General features: G+C 42.5%; 1 protein-coding gene across 6 annotated transcripts; it reads right to left on the bottom strand.

Annotated features, from left to right (window-relative positions):
- Positions 1 to 2,152: 2,152 nt before the first annotated feature.
- On the bottom strand, positions 2,153 to 15,164 carry YPEL5 (yippee like 5). Of its 6 annotated transcripts, none has more exons than XM_054195242.1 (6): positions 15,050 to 15,164; positions 11,424 to 11,566; positions 11,256 to 11,320; positions 10,927 to 11,078; positions 5,993 to 6,165; positions 2,153 to 4,313 (listed from the first exon to the last, which is right to left on the bottom strand). In XM_054195242.1, exons 5-6 carry the CDS (start codon positions 6,131 to 6,133, stop codon positions 4,089 to 4,091), a joined length of 366 nt encoding a protein of 121 aa, XP_054051217.1. In that variant the 5' UTR covers positions 6,134 to 6,165; positions 10,927 to 11,078; positions 11,256 to 11,320; positions 11,424 to 11,566; positions 15,050 to 15,164; the 3' UTR covers positions 2,153 to 4,088. The 6 variants fall into 6 exon arrangements, with proteins under 6 accessions (XP_054051217.1, XP_054051219.1, XP_054051218.1 ...); XM_054195244.1 differs by having other exon boundaries at positions 11,424 to 11,460; positions 15,050 to 15,142; XM_054195243.1 differs by lacking the exon at positions 15,050 to 15,164 and adding an exon at positions 13,502 to 13,594.
- Between the last annotated feature and the right edge of the window lie 1,391 nt (positions 15,165 to 16,555).

Here is a 16,555-nt window from a genome sequence, read left to right as displayed (position 1 = left end):
CTGTCAAAACTAGGCTTGTCAGAAGCTGTTGAATGTCTTTGTCACGTAACACTTGATGAGACAGCCAGGAGCTCATTTTCTTTGGCCATAATATTTCAGATTTCCTGAAAGAAAAAAAAAGGCCTACAGAGTGACATCATCAATCAGGTCATGCTCCTCGTCACTGCTCCAAGTGATCTTTTTAAGTTAGCAGGCACTTTTAACTCCAGCTTATGAAGAAAAGGGTCTCAAAATTGCTTAGTTCTTTGAAGTCCTGCAAAAACAGGGCCCAGATTGAAGACTGATCCTAATCAGTGCCCCAACTGAACAAAGTCTGAAGCATTTCATCCCTGTCAGGCATCAAGGCGTCCACAAAGCCCTTAAGAACCACAGGAAACCAAGCTTCACTGGATTTTTTTTTTTCCAATCGTTTTGCTAAATAGGTGAAGGCAAGCCCAGGAAGGAAACACAACACAGTTTCTGGCTTTTGCAGAATGGTACCGCAACCTCACAGCTTAGGTTTCTCTGCTAAAATAGGGGTGATTAACCAGCTAGCCTTTTCCCACGTCAGTGCTATAGCCTTCCCAGTCACCTCTTCCTCATACCTGGCAATTGTGTCCTGAACTGCAGCTTCACCGCTTCCTCACCTGTTAATCCAATGATGATCTGCTGTTTCCTACAGCTCTGGCAAAAATCTGAAGAGACAAAGTTTGCCCTGTAAGAATAAGCCTGTGTCAGCTGACCATAGCCATCCCCAGAGCCCAGTGTAATGCTACCTTTTCTAACAGAGACACAAGATACATATGCCATTCCAAAAGTTCTTTTGAACTTCCATAGAAAGCATAATTAAGATGCTTCTTCAATCCAGAAGCGCATCACCCAACCTCTTCATGTTCCCAAAGCTGTGTTTTGCTGAAATGGCAGTCAGCAGCTTTAATGAAGTACTTCAGTTTTGGGTACACCTACATTGCAACTACAGGATGAGATCAGAGCATGGGTAATGTAAACTCTAACAGGGCTAACATCAGGCAAAAGCCATAGCACCACTGCTAGCCCAAGCTGCAGCCCAAGTTTCAGCCCAAACTGCAGCCTAAGAGCAGAAATTCAAAGGTCTCCAAAAGCACACAGTGGAGTCTGTTGCGCACTGTAATTTCCTTGCTACCTTCTTCGCCTAAGACAGCATAGGCATAAATTCACTGTAGAGGCACATTTTGCTGTGCCAGCCATGCCTTGTATGGGAAACCAAGGCTACTGCACTAATACAAAATAACATTTAACACCAAATAGCAATGTCTTCTCAGTTGCCAGCCGTACTGTAACCAATCATCTTGTTCCCTACAGATAAGTTATCAGTATTCACACACAAAGCACCTCAAGGAGGAGCAGTCAAAATTTACAGGCTAAACTCTCCCACAGAGTCATTAAGGTGATACAGAAGGGAACAGCACGTAGGCAAAGAGCAATACAACATCTACTGTTTTAAAGCTGCAGTGGACTTGCTTAAGCCTTATAGGCTTTTAATGAATTCACCTCAATAGTGTTTTTCAAATCGTAGACTTTGGAGAAAGTAATCTTTAACACCTCACAATCTAACATTCTACCAAATGAAGAGATCTTAATACAAGTTAGAATAAGCCCCTCAGGCTCCATTGCACCAATATAATGGTCCTCTCACCTCAGTTCTTCAGCCACAGCTAATGAAGTTGACCAGCCGTTAGCAGAAGGCTTCTCCCTAAGATTTGCACGTAAAGAAAAAAGGTCACAGAATTCCAGATATACAAATTCCCAGTTCCTCAATTCCCAAGCCATTTCAGAACCTAAAACTTCACATTTCTTGCAGAAGGTGGAGTTTTGCTTAGCTTGCTGTCTTTTCACAGACAGGGAAAGACATTTGGCATCCATAGTTCCATTAAACGAGCAATTTCCTGTTTTTATTTTTTATCGGGAGTAAATTGAAGGCTTTCAAGAGCCCAAGTGGTATGCACGAAGCTTTACTTAGCACCTTCCAAAATCAACAGCACACTCTTTTGCCACATATTCAGAGAGATACTCATCAACAGCTTGTCACTGTGCTGTAGAAACACAATGATTTAGTCAACGTAGCGAATGGAAGACAGGTTACATCATTCAGTTGACAAACTCCATGAAAATTACTCAGAAAGAACTGCACGTATCAATTCAGGACAAAACATACTTTATTGTACTGTAATGTCGTAAGTACAAGAAAAGTACTGCAGAGAACCATGCTAACGGGGCTTTTAGGTCTGTGAAGGACAGAAGTACAAGATAATGGGGTACTACTGTACTCAGTGCAAAAACTGATTCATTTGAGGCACAAGTACGCTATTGTTTAAGCAGCTTGATTCAAGCACAGCTCTGGTATGTGATCTACTCTGTTTTCTTTCTACGTGACAATTCTATAATAAAGCTACTTTTACATGAAATAGGCAGTAGATTCAAGTCAGGGGTGTCCAAATTGCCACTTGGCAACGAAAACAATTAAGAAAAATACTCTGCATAGTCACCCTCCACATTTTAGTTTCAGATATGGAGCTGTGGCTAGTGAAGAAAAACTACTCTGAAAGGTCAAAGCCCAGATCTGTTTGGTTGGGTGGGTGGGTGGGTGGGGGGGGTTCCCCCCTCTTGTACCTCTGTGGGTGACTTATTTCACGTTGACCACAATTTTCCAATAAAAAAAAAAAAAATAAACTTGTATCTCTGATAAGGAATCATACATATCTAACATTCAAATTAATTTCAGCCCTTGAGATCTTAACTTATGGCTTAAGACACAATGAAAGTGTTTGGGCACCCTTGAGTTAAGTTAATGAAGAGCATTTTTGCTAAAGAGGCAAGCAAGATCACCGTTTTAAACAGAGCTGACCTCTACAAGAAAAAAGCAGGAATCCAAGTCACTAGTTACTACTAGGCTGACATGTACTGCTGCCCAGAAAGATAAAAATGTAACATCACAATGAAAAGGTTCAACAAAGTTGAAAGATTAAGGTTTCAACACCAGAAGCAGCATTTGAAAACAAGCTGTTTAAGTTAATCTTTTCAAGAGATGCAGATTGCATAACTCTAGGCATGAACAAACATGCTGGCAATCTTCTCCTTTTACACAGCAGCTGTGTTTAACATAGGAAGTTCTGGGTTTAAAGAAAGCTACTTGAAGAAGAATTAAGATTTGCAATTGCCCATCTACTTAATGAGATTAGTAGAGAAACGAAAAAAAAAATTACTACTGAAACAGTAGTTTCCTCAGTGGATCCCTATCATTACAAACACAGCTTCTGATTTGTAAGCAACGCAAGACTAAACAGACAACTATTATTTTATATTATTACTATGCTTATAAGTTACATCAGTTAAAATTAAAAAAAGCCAAGCAGTTTTGCCCTATTTCAAGAATAGTTTCCAATCAACACCAGTTTACATGGTGAATGGGACTTCACAAATAAACAAGGAATGGTGACATCTTTGGGTCAAGAACGACAAGAAATAATGGGCTCTGTGCTACCAATCAACCTCAACAAGAATATGGCACAAGGGCCAGCCCAAGCTGTACCAACACTGAACCTTTAGCACTCGGCACAAATTCGGATCTCTTTACTTTAGCTAGCAAATCAGGTGAAAAGACTGGGTAAAAAAAAAACCCTAACTAAAAACGTAAGCCAAAAATTGGAATATACTTTTAAAAAAACATCTGTAGCTTTAAAATAACTTTATGCTGACATCAGTTTGTGCAAACTAAAAAAAAAACTCATTGATTTCTCTCTAACAAAAGACAAATCCCCCAAATACTTTCCTTTTAGCCCATTGTATCTGTAGATACAATCTCAAATCTAACAGATGTAAATGCAAGAGAGAAAAAGTTACAGCATCTGCACAACATTCTTTCTACAAACAGCTGCTGGAGGGAAAGTGAAATATAAAAGGAATAAAGAAAGGAAGGTTCCATCTGAAATACTCTCACAATCTTTCCCACTCTGTAGTCCATGAATCCGACTCTGATGCTAAGGTGACAGTGTATGTAAGCAGATTTTTTTGTTGATTTTATTATTTTTGAGTTTCAATTGAAGAGAACCTGCAAAGAGACTCAAGTCTCTTCAGGAATTGTCGGATGGAACATGCTCCTCAAATCCTTCACTCTCTCGGACCAATGCTCTTTCCAGGATAACACGGCCTTCCTTGTAGCGCTGGCTGTCTTCAGTGGCAAATTCATAGATCCAACCCAGTTTGCTGTTGCAGTTCTTGCAGCTCACGTCTCGAACCATGTGGCGGCCAGTGAGCATGACCCGATCCTGAACTTCACTGTATTGCAGATTTACCACCTGATACAAACACACAGGGGACAAGAATAGAAAGGATTAGTCTGCCTAGAGCAAAGCTTGCTAATAATGGGCATGACTATCAACATTTTAAAAGTAAAAGGCCTGTGCCACTGCACATGAACTGACAACTGCAGTGTAATAAGTCAACATTCTTTGAAAATCTCCTGCTTGAGAAGGTAACACTTTACAGACGTGCTTCTCGGGGATGTATAACCCTTACTGTTTAACTGAGAGACATGAAATGCTATCAAAAGACGTATGAAAGTGACGAGCTGTGTTCAACTTTGGTGAGAAATTCCTGGTGAATAGCTTGTAAACTAATTGATATTAATCCGCTTGTAATATATGTAACCCATTTCTGTAACTGATGTGATCACTTATTCCCAGAAATCAGAACCAAAATATTAAAAGAGGTACTTCTTTAAAAATCTTGGGGTGCTTTTGAAATAATAATCTAAAAAAAAAAAAAAGGAAGGCTCAGTGGCTGAGAGCATAGGCATTAAACATTCACCTTTCTTTGTGTGCTATCTCGTTTAAAATACACTTTTAACTTGTTTAGGCAGCAATACCACAGAACCAGGATGTATAATTCTGGTTGAATTAAACGTTGATGTCAGAACTATATCCAAACTGCTAATATGCAAAAGGATTCTAAAAGACGGGGCTGCACTGCTTTCTCAGCTTTCCACATGACTGTGCTTGCTCTCTCTGCTTCAGATGTAAGGCTTCTGACTGCAGAAATGTAAAAATCAAATTTCTGTGATTAAACCCCACTATGTAACACAAGAAAAATTTTAACCCCAGGATCCAGTGCTTATTGGATGAGAAAGAAATCAGATGCACAACTCAGACTAACGCTCACATGTAAATACTACTGATATGATTCAGCATACCAAAAATCCCAAGGCCAAGCACAGTTAACTGAAGACATTACTGATGCCTTTATCAACTCTGCCAATGGCCAAATGGCTTTCAAGAAAAAACCCAAACCAAAAGACACCAACGATTACATGATCAAGGTCTTTGTGAGAAAGCAAAGGACGATCACTGTTTTTCAATGAGTCTAATGGATAAATCTATATAGAAGAGTTAACAAATAAATGCTACAATTCACTCAGAGTTATGACTTTCATATTTCAATCTGTTTAATTAAATCAAATTTCATCAATTAAAAAAAAAATATTAACTAACTCAGAGCATTATTGCCCATAAAGGAGACTGTGGTTACCTAAAGTTGCCAAACTACTGTTAACTTAAATGCATTTTAAAAATTAAACAGAATATTATCTAGACTTTTTTTTTTTCACTGAGTAGAAATACAAATGCCTTTGGAACTCTCTGATAGACAAAAAGATACTCTCACAGTGAATTTGAGTTTCTTTTTACAGGCGTCTCAAAGTTAAAACTCCATGCATTTTGGCATGATATCTCTCTATATACAGTCCTCTTTACAGTCTTTTAGTATTGCAGATAAACTAACTTAGATAGCTTACCATCAACAGTAAATGCCTAATTTGACTTCAAAGACAATTGAATAGAACAAAATAAAAATAAAAGAATTAAAATAGCAATTACACAACACTTCAACCAAGAAGTTTTTGGATTTTGATGACAGAGTCATATCCCACAAACTCATTTTTCAAAAGCAAATAGTCGTTTCCCCATAGCTTCTTACCAACCTTGTTAAAAAGAAAGGCTCTTCCCGTGGCCCCTGTAAAACGAGTGGAGATGAGTTCAGAACGATTGGTCAGAATCGTGTCGCAGTTTGCACAGGAGAACAGGCGAGTGCCACCAATATGATCCAGAAAAATTCTTCCCATTTTTAGAACTTACGTAAGTTTATACTCAAGACCTGAAAGCAAAAAGAAAGATCATGTACATGTAAAAAAAGCATTGCAGAAAAAAAAAACCACAACCCAAACCAAAAAAAACCAACCACCACACCCTATATACATGGCAGAATATTCTGCAAACCAATTCAGCTAATGATTGCAGAGGGCTTTCTTTCATAGATGAATTACTGAACTTACAGACTGCATTCATCCTTTATCAAGACAAGTTCTTTCCCAAAGTGACCATCTAACCAATAAGATGACATACCTAGATACAAACTAATTACATTAAAGAAGCAAAACAAGCAAACTATGAACTGAAACCTTTAAAATATAGTTCAGACATTTGCAGACCACTATTGGACCCTACAGTTCTCAAACTCAAAAATCTTCTACTTCTTTCCTATTTTCTTTTCCTTTTTAATACAATACTGAAATTCCATTCTAGTATATTCCCAACGACTCACCCATCTTAGTCAGCACTGGGAAATGAAACACTGAGAAGTACATTGAGTCACCAAGACAATTATAGTTTAATTTTCCCAAGTCAGCCCCCCCTTTTTAAATATATGTTTATTTTGTCACTTCCCTTAGCTTTGCACAATTTATGAAAGGCAGCCACACACCAACACCATCCAGGATGCTTCTGTCTTCTAGTACAGCAGACTGGGATACTGTATTTGACTTGACACTGACTGGTTTCATATACATAACATAGGAAAGGTTTGGATGCTCTTTCACATAATAAACAACCCGCTCAGTCTTTACACCACACAGTTTTATATACAAACATTTAAAGCTGTCAAATCTAAATGCAAAATACAGTGTCATTTACCCAAGCTATTTCCAAAGGATCATCACTAAAGCACCTGAGCAACTCCAACGAGCAGAAAAAAAAAGCTTAGAAAGTTGAGAGCAGATCTGCATACCTGATAAATAAACCTCTTCACTCCTTGGGAAAATTAAAGTATCTCACCAACTTTATACCAACTAACATAAATTACTCAAAGTTAAGGAGCAAGTAGGCGCAGAACATATCAGATAGCTGAAAATTCAAATCACGAAGGATAAGATACCTTGACAAAAGAATTAAATGATGATGTTATTTCCATTTCAACCACAGCAAAGTTTTATGACTAAGCATCTATAGTTAAACAAGTTAAATATACCTCCATTTATGAGGTGGAATCAGAAAAGAGTATTGTCTTGCTTTTTCCACGCGCAGCAATGAAAAGTAAATCTGACACACTCCAATATTAAAGTTGTGTGGGTTTTACTTTTCAGAGCAGGAGACAGCGTGCCGTTCAGATAGAAATTAATCAAATTTTGTGCTCATCAAGTTGAATATTATATGTCAAATGCCTTTAAAAAGCACAAATACCCAAATTAAACCAATTTCACGTTTTAGGGGATCAGTTTCTTAAAGCTTACTCTGACATGCACAAAGCACACACAAAATTTTAAACACCATTTTTACATGTAAAAATCATAAGTCATCCTGATTTTTTTTTCAACTATTTCACCACTTTGTTTTCTTTCAATGTGTGGCAATAAAAAGCGTTCCTAGTATTGAACAGAGTGATTTTAGCCAAGTTCCTTACATTTAGGTTTTTCTAATCACTATTGTATCCCATCTGAAGGATACATAAAAATTCAAAGCACTGGAATGACTCTTTCTGTTAAAGGTGGTATAATACCCCTTTCTCTTCTTGAAAGGATAAATAACACAGGTGTTGAGTTCGACAAAAATGTGTCAAAGACTTAGCTGAGTGTAGGGGTGTGACTCCAATCAAAATAACAGGAAGCATTTTCCATCCATTTCTCTAAGCATTATACCTTTCTAATATGCCTTTTTATTTCCTAGCAAGTGAGGGCAAGAGGGAAAAAAAAAAAATCAAAACGTGCATAGTGACAGCATGAAGGAAAATCAACAAAGAGTAAGTGTGAATAAACAAGTATCAGTCAAAGTCTCCAACCAGAAGAAACCACAAATACAAGCAATAAAAGCAATTGTGACAGATATGCCCATAAGGCAGTTGGCCTAGCTCCACATGCCATCCTTACTAATTTTGGATAATGTTATTTTTGTGTTGATTGTATTGTGGATTAAAAACAATTAACCAATCATAAGTTACTGTAAATGTGGAATCAACATCCAAAGGGATGTAAAATATTCTTTCAGGGTAAACATAATGCTCCCCCTGCCAGTATTTTTAGAAGCTAACATAAAACAAATCAAAAGAGGTCCCTCTTACCAAGAGCAACACAAACACTAAGCTTGATTAGTGACAAGCACAGATCCATTACACAGACTAACTGTGCAAAGTATGCCACTTTGAAAAATATGCATCTGAACACTTAAAATGCAAATACCTCACCTATCTAAATACATAATTCGCGTTACTGCACCCAGAAAAGCAGTAACCCAAAGTCACTAAAGCCAAAATTTAAATACTTTAGATGAAAGCACGACCGTAATTCTTAAAAGCAAGGTAAAAGTCAAAGCAACGTACAAACGTATTACTTCTGGATATGGCATTATGCATGGATTGAAGTGTTGAGTCCTGAAGATACTGAACACCAAAAAATGCACAAAGAAATATGTTCAAAGACTTAAGGCTGAAAAACCTGCCTAAAATACAAGGCCCAAAATTTTCATTTACTTATATCATCCCAAAAAGCTGAAAGTAACCTCATCAAGTGTCTAAACGAGAAAGAAACTACCAATAAGACGTGGTTCCCAAGGGAAAGACAAAGCGAGATTCATTTGATGGTAGCATAAAGCTGTGAGAATTCAGACTAAAGTTACAGCAGAATCTAATAAACCAACTAGTACCGGAATGATTTTCTTCAGAATACAGCGCTTAAGAAAACACATATTCTTGAAACAAATAAATACACATTTAAAAATTTAGAAAATTAAATTCTACAATCTGCATTATAACTATCAAAATAGTCTAGATTTCAAGTATGTTTTTTTAAGAAACTGCTAAAATAATGTAATCCTACTAGAATGTCTAATAGTTTAAAATAACCTCTATGCTTAACTGCCCCTGATAGATTTCATTTAAAATAGACAGCAGCCTACAACTGTCATTAGCTCTCAGTTTTGATTGCTACAGGATTTCAATGGACCCATAAGGGTCCGGATGAAGTGCTGTAAAACCTTACATTAGTCTTTATATTACTGCTCACAGTAGTAAAAAGTAGGAAAAAAGTTACAAAATGACTGCTAGTAAGGCAGCTTTCAAATGCCACATTTGATCATGAATTTTCTAAATAACCTAACACTGAACTTTTGCTTTTTCCTCTCATATAAGGTAGAGAGGTTAATTTCAGCTTGGGACCACTTTACACACTCCCCTCCTCTTCCACCCCCCCCAAGCTAAAAACATAGTATTCACTTACAAGACCAATTCAGAAGGTACTTGCTGTGGATAAAGACTGTTCTCTCCTTATAGAGGGATCCTGAATCCTGTAGGGTATACTCATTGTACCCAGAAGCACAACAGAACAAGGGAAAACAATTTTCCATTGCTCATATCCCTTACATACCAAAGTGGTGTGTACAAAGTCACCCAAGATAACTGTGTAATTTTTTTTTCCCTATAGTTTTCACTTCCCATGTAAAAGGAGTGGGCGTCTATTTATGTTCACACATACATAAATGATCTGAAAAAAGCCACTTATAGGCAGCTTTTACAGGCAGTGGGAGGGCGCTCTCAAATGAAGAGAAGTTAAAGAATTGTGAAATATTAAAGCATTTCTAAAGCTTAAGATCCTCCAATTAGGGGGAGGAAAATGCAAGAGGTGCACTTACCCATTCATTCACTCTCTACATTTGCAGAGAACAGTGAAAATAATTTCCATTGGTTCAGAGAGCCAGTCAAGTTCCCTATCACTATTCACAACCCCAGAAACTGACACTACCATATCACACCAATTCCATCATGCTACTAGCAGAATTTTCAGAAGCAGTGGACAGGAATCTTAGTTATTCACAAAACCAAATGCTGAGGAAAGAACAGAGATTTTTTTTGGCCCACGATTTCACCTTTAAAATCAGCTAAGCAGTCTTTGTTGGATACGTGTCAGTGATGAGTCCTGGCGATCCTGCCCCCAGGCAAACTACCAAACACAAGTCATAATATTAAATTAATGGCTCCAATGTAAAAAAGGCAGACTTATTTACCTTCATTAATGGGATATAAAGTATTTACCACTTGTCAAATCTACACAGGTCAAAGAGACAGGTACTTCTATGAACTAAGAGATGATGCCTCTGTTATTTAGTTGGCATCCGGATCACCACTATCAACCTGCATTCTTGAGACGACCTTCAGCAGAACAGTCAATGATAGCTCTTACCATTACTAGCTAGTAAGGCTTGCTGACAGTGCATTATTTTGACAGTACAAACCTTCATACAACTTTCTTAGTCATCCTGTGAAACATTTCCTGCCTGCATGCTTCTCCCAGTGAGTGCATGGACAGACAGGAAACACAAGCACCGTGGCTGTGTGCTATAACATGCATTCCTAGAGCAGTGTGCTCCCAAACTTCCACCTGTCTTTCAGTGTTGATTTTGGCAACACTGAGCAACAGCTGTCAAAGAGCTGACATTCAACAGCTTAAATCTGACCATTATCTGCACACATAGCTGAAACCGCCTGAAGCACTACATGCTTGGTATCTGTACTACCTAATCTGCCTACCTTCACAAGCAATAAAGAACAAAAAAGTAACACAGAGAATTATTTATTAACACTTTTAAAACTAACAGTCAGTATTTTCTTGTCCCAGAGTGCATCTCTTGAAGACACAGGACCATCAGCGTTTGGGAGAGCCAGCAGGCACTTTTTATATACACACTGGACTGTGGATATTTCAGGAGCCTCAGTGTTGCTTCAGCACCATCTACTGCATCTCAGATCTACAACAGAAAACAGCTGCTAGTTAAAGGATAAAAAACTATGACAGCCTCTCTTTTGCCATTTCACTGACTAAAAACATTTTCCTTTGTACGGTGAGCCAACATGCACTCTCTCCCCCTTGAAAAAGGGCCGTGCATTTCCCTAGGCAGAACAGGACATTCTTAAGATGTACTTACTCTGGAACCAGGCTTAAACTTCATCTTCACATCTCAGGAGCCCAGCTTAAGCTTCCTCTTCTCATCTTAGAGATGGACAAAAGAGGAAAAAAATACTTAGCACAGCTACACAAGACGACACATTAAAGAATCACTGGGTAAGCAAAAAAAATAAAACTTGCTTCTTACCTTCCCAGGTTTCTGCTGCTCACAAGTGGGGGTGCATCTGAAAATATACACGCGGTCAGTCTCTTAGGAGGTCTGAGATTCAACCGTCTGCCGCTGACTTCTGCGACTGTTGAAGTAAGCAGGGCCCAGCCTCTGGCCTCTGCCTGTATGTACAATTCGTTATCAGAAAGCACCACACGTAGCCAAATGTGAGGAAAGAAAGTGAACTGTAACAGTATGCTATGCTCATTAGAACCATCCAGATACTGTAGCAAACTGTACAAAGAAGTTAATACAGTCAAATGACTGAAGAGGCTTTGGCAAAGTGATGAAAGCTGTGCCCAGATGCAGCGCACAGCACCAGTCTAGAACAAGCTGCCTCACAGGATGAAACTGCATTTTTAGAAGTTACACTGGTCTAATTTTCTATTGCAAGTTACAGTAGTATTAATTTTCTATTGCAAACTGGCTTTATTTCCAGGTAAGGTGAGAACATCACATTGGGATACTGGCATTTAAATACATTAACAGAACGTTATATTGGTGTATGCAATAATACAGGATAGTTTGTTTCAAGTTTACAGAGAGCACAGCCATACAGATGGGTGCTTGTTTCTAATACAGCCCCCATATCGCAGCGTCTCCCACACAGTAACTTACACCCTCACAATACTCTTGCTAGATAACATTCAAAAGTATTAGCTTACAAATGGTATCAAACTCAAATTAACTCTTTCACGCTACTACACAAAGAATCCAGAAGCAGCAAATATTCCTGTGTGTCTGTTTCTTTTCTCCCCTTCCTTTTTCCCCTTCCCTTCCCACCTCCCCTTTCCCTTACCTAAGGGAGGAAAAGGATCACCTTTTTCTCTCTTAACTCCTCAAATGTTTTTAAGAAAGCTGTATTTCCTGGTTTTGTAATAAATTTATTCTTACACTAATTAAAATGAGAAAACTTTCGCCTATTAATCCATTCTGCAACTTCCAGAAAGCTAAACTAATTCAGATTTTCATTCAGGTTTTCATTAATTTTAGTGCTGAAGTGATACAAATCTTTACCTGAAGGCACCATTGATTTCATGAGACATAATAAAAATAATAAATAAACTTTAAAGAAATGGTGAAAAGACAATGATAATCCAAACTTCCATACAAAGTACCTCCACCTGGCAGAAAGGGTGCTAATACACTTAGGGCATCTCACCAAGAAATTTTTATATTAACTAGGAAACTCCTAAATGCAGGTAAAGGCTCCAAAATTAGAGAGCCTTGCTACCAAACATCCACAGTGTACAGGCACTCCCTCTACACACTTAACAAGATATATTTAAATTAAATCTTGCTTAAGGGAATTACGTATTTAGGCAAGAGCTGAGCAACTCAAGATTTCAACATAGGTCAAATGATAGTAAACAAACATGAACCAATGACCTAACTTGGACAACATAACTTCAAGCTTGTGATGACTACCAGCAGAGGGAATTCTAAATATATATATATAAAAATATATACATAATTTGTGTGCTTGTGTACAACTCTCGGTCTGTCAGATGACAAGTAACAAATCTCATCTGTTCTTGTTATCTTCTCTACTGGGCTATGAGGTGCAATTTCTTTTGTCCTCACACACTTGGCAGCCACATCTGAAACTCACTCATCATTATTATTAAAATCTATATATAAACAATTAGATCTCCATTCTGTAAGTTAAGTACTTCCATAACTACGGAAGTGAAAGCAGCAGATGACAGATGCCTCCAAATAATATTTCTAAAGACTAACATTAGAAAAAGAGAGTAACACTTAAAAATGGACAGTTCCGTTTGTCACAAACATTACTTGAGTTCAGCTATCTGGAACGAGTCTATAGATAACAGGTTTATACATAGCTGTTATGTAGCTATATATAGAGCTGTATAGCTCTCTCTATATATAGAGAGCTATATAGCTCTACAGCTGAACCAGCTGCATGAGGGAATCTGTACAACCTCAGAGCAAGCTCCCCTCACTTTCTACCATCAGTCACGAGCATGAGTTACGCTAACAGTTAATCTATTGCCATTAGTTGTTGGCATCAAGAGTTGCCCTGTGACACCTACCACTTTGAGAAGATCCGTGGCCTGTGCTTCCCTCTCACAGGACTTTCGTACTTGCTCTGCTACTCCCTCAGTCTAACCCTAACACAGTGTTAACTGTTTAAAGAGGATAAAGAAAAATAATTTATTAAGTTATATTAGTCCAAAACACAGCTTTTACTCTGAAATAAGCACGCTGGATTAATCTAATCTGTATCTGCTGGCACAGTATGGCCGAGGTCTGCACACAGAGTCACAAATGAACAGACAGATGACAGTCTGCATTCCTTTTTGCTTTGACTAGAACCTTTTCCAGAGCGGAAAAAAAAGCGCTTGCCAAATTATTTCGGTTCCCCGGGAATCCATACTTCCACGGGCAAAACCCGACCTGCGAGCTGACAGGCAAAGCCGGCTGAATTGCTGAGAGAGCCGCCAGCACAGCCTCCATCAGCAAACAACCCCCATCGCTCCGCTCCGGACACCCGGCCTCCCCTCAGAGACACCCACCGGGCCGGGACACGGCGGGGGGGCGCGGCGCACTCGGGGCTGCTTCGGCGGCGGGCAAGTCTTCGGGGCTGGCGACCGTGGGGGGGGGGGGGGGGGAAGGGAACGGGACACGGACAGCCGGGACCCACAGAGGCGAGGTGATCCCCCGAGCGCCGGCTGCCGCCACGGGCCGGGACCCCCTTAGCCACGCTGAGGGAAGGGGCGGGGGGCGGCGATCCCCCACCCCACGCGTGCGCGGTGGGGCGGCGCGCGCCGCGGCCGTTGCCCCCGCGCCGCCGCTCCACACAAAGCCCCGCGCGGGGGCGGGCCCCAGCTGAGCGCCGTCACGGGGGCGCGCGCAGCCAACCGCCGCCGGGCTCGGCCCCCGGCGCCGCCGCCGGGCGCTGCCGGCAGCGCAGGCAACTTGACAACAAACAGGAGGAAACAGCTGACGGGAGGCCCCGCCGCCGCCACCACCGCCGCCGCCGTGAGGGGCACCTGGGCCGACCACCGCTCCCCCGAGCGGCCCTGCCGTCCCCACTCACGGCTAACCCCCCCCCCCCCCCGTTCGTGCGGTGTGTGGAGACACGACGCGGGGGGGGGGGGGGGGTGGGCCAGGCACGGCTCCTTGTCCCCCACCACACACACCCGGGGCCCCACACAGGAACCGACTCGAAAAGTTGCCACCGCCCCGCCGGGGAGGGGAACCGCCGGCGGCGGTGCCGGGCCGGGGGAGGAAGTTGTGGCCGCGACGGGGAGGGGGTGCTCGGTGCCGGCCCTGGGCGGAGGGCCGGGCAGGAAGGCTGGGCGGCGCTGGGAGACGCTGACGGAGGAGAGGACGGGGTGGGGTAGCGGGGGAGGCCGGCGCTTTGTCGCGGCGCCGGGCCGCAGCGGGGCAAGCAGGGCCGGCGCTTCCCCCCTCCGCGTCGCCGGGGCCGGAGCGGCTCGCCCGGGGTTCCGCCGCGGCCCGAGAGACACGGTGCTGCGGCCCGGAGCGGCGACAGCCACCACCCTCCCCAGCCGCCGGCGACCCGCCCCGGCCTCCCTGGGCATTGCGGGGCGCGGCGCGGCCCCCCGCCCGGTTACCTGGCGCAGGGGAGCGCTGGCAGCGGCGGCGGCTCCGTGCCCGGTGCCTTCCCCCCGCCCTCCACAGCCCCGACGCTCCGGCTCGGCGGCGCGGCTCCGCCCCCTCGAGGCCCCGCCCCTGTCGCACGTCAATCAGCGCTGCCGAGGCTCCGCCCCCGCCGCCTCACGCCCCGCCCGCGGTCGCCTCACGGGCGCGCCCGCCGCAGCGGCGGCGGGTCAGGGTGCGGTTCTCAGCGTCGTGGGGACGGGTGGCAGCGCTCTGTCGTTCCTTGTCTGTCAAGTGCCCTCTTGTACAGCCGCCGCTCCCCGGCCCGGTGCCCTCCGCTGCCCGCATCTGCCTGCCAGACCCCCTCCCCTCCTCTCAGAAGCTCCCAGGCCTGCTCTCTCCCCAGGGACTCGGCCTGCCCTGGCGGTGAGCTTCACCGTGCCGCAGACCCTGTGAGGGTTTGAGGAGGGAAAAGGCGCTGAGATGTCCGTCAGCTACATCCCCAGCTCCGTGAAGCTGTGACTGACCCATGTTTCAGGCCACTCAAGTTGAAACCTGCGTGGATACCTTAAACGTTGCCCATGGTGGAGTTGAAAGATTGGGGAAGAAAGAGGTAAAAGTGTTTGTGGCCCTTCTTGGCCATTGGTTGCAAGCATTGTTGATTCCCTGCCAGTTTTAATGGCTCAGTGCTCGCACACAGGTTGCATCCTTGGCAAATAAACAGTAGTCCTGGCCAAAATACAATTGAAAAAATCCTTTTGAGCTGTTGGTTATGAAAAAGACATGAAGAGGGGTGGGGTTTTCCTTCTATGGGGCAAGCCATGCCAATTTAAGGATTTCTGTTCTAATAATATCACCTCCATGGTAGAGAAAGTGTATTTTTCATGTACGGTGATTTCCTGGGTCTATCTGTGTGGTATCATCAGAGGAGCTGCGGTAATTGCAGGAAGGAATGACTCGGCAGGACTCTTCTGTCATCTCATATCAAAGGCAAAGGGACATCTCTGTGAACGTACGGCAGGCAGCACGTACTTACATGCTCAGCTGTTCTTCAGCTTGTGTCTTCTTGCATGGGTTCTTTCTTTGACTGTTAGAAATAGGTAGGTAGAGGGGGACACAACTGCCTGCATGAGGGTAGGCAGTCAGGGATGGCTCAACATCGATATGTTAAGAGCTGCTGTTTGCTTTGGGCAGACCTCGAAAAAATTGCATCTCTTCAGTATGGTCAGCTCTGGCTTGATCCTGAACAGAGCTGAGCATTGACATTTCTCATTGACCTGTCTTCACCCTCTCTTTAGATCATGCAAAGGAAGCACAAAGCATTGGAGCAGTCTGTCAGACAGCAATAACCTCTTAGTTAATGTCAGGGGGACAACAGAAGTACTAGGAATATTGGAAGGAAACCATAAAGGCTATGCCTGGGGTCCCATTTAACACCAGCAAATGGAGGAAATAACTGGTCTAACATGCCCTGTTTGCCAACAGATTGACCCAATCTGCTGTTGTGCCTCACTGAATAA

The sequence above is a fragment of the Rissa tridactyla genome, chromosome 3, assembly GCF_028500815.1.
Source record: "Rissa tridactyla isolate bRisTri1 chromosome 3, bRisTri1.patW.cur.20221130, whole genome shotgun sequence".
NCBI lineage: Eukaryota > Metazoa > Chordata > Aves > Charadriiformes > Laridae > Rissa > Rissa tridactyla.
Note: the sequence above shows the minus strand (reverse complement) of the source record. Positions and strands in the feature narration are given on the sequence as shown.

Coding starts and splice junctions, on each gene's coding strand:
- YPEL5 (XM_054195242.1), bottom strand. CDS start 6,133: ATGGGAAGAATTTTTCTGGATCATATTGGTGGCACTCGCCTGTTCTCC. Junction 4,314..5,992: donor GAGCCTTTCTTTTTAACAAG/GTTGGTAAGAAG, acceptor TGTTTGTATCAG/GTGGTAAATCTGCAATACAG.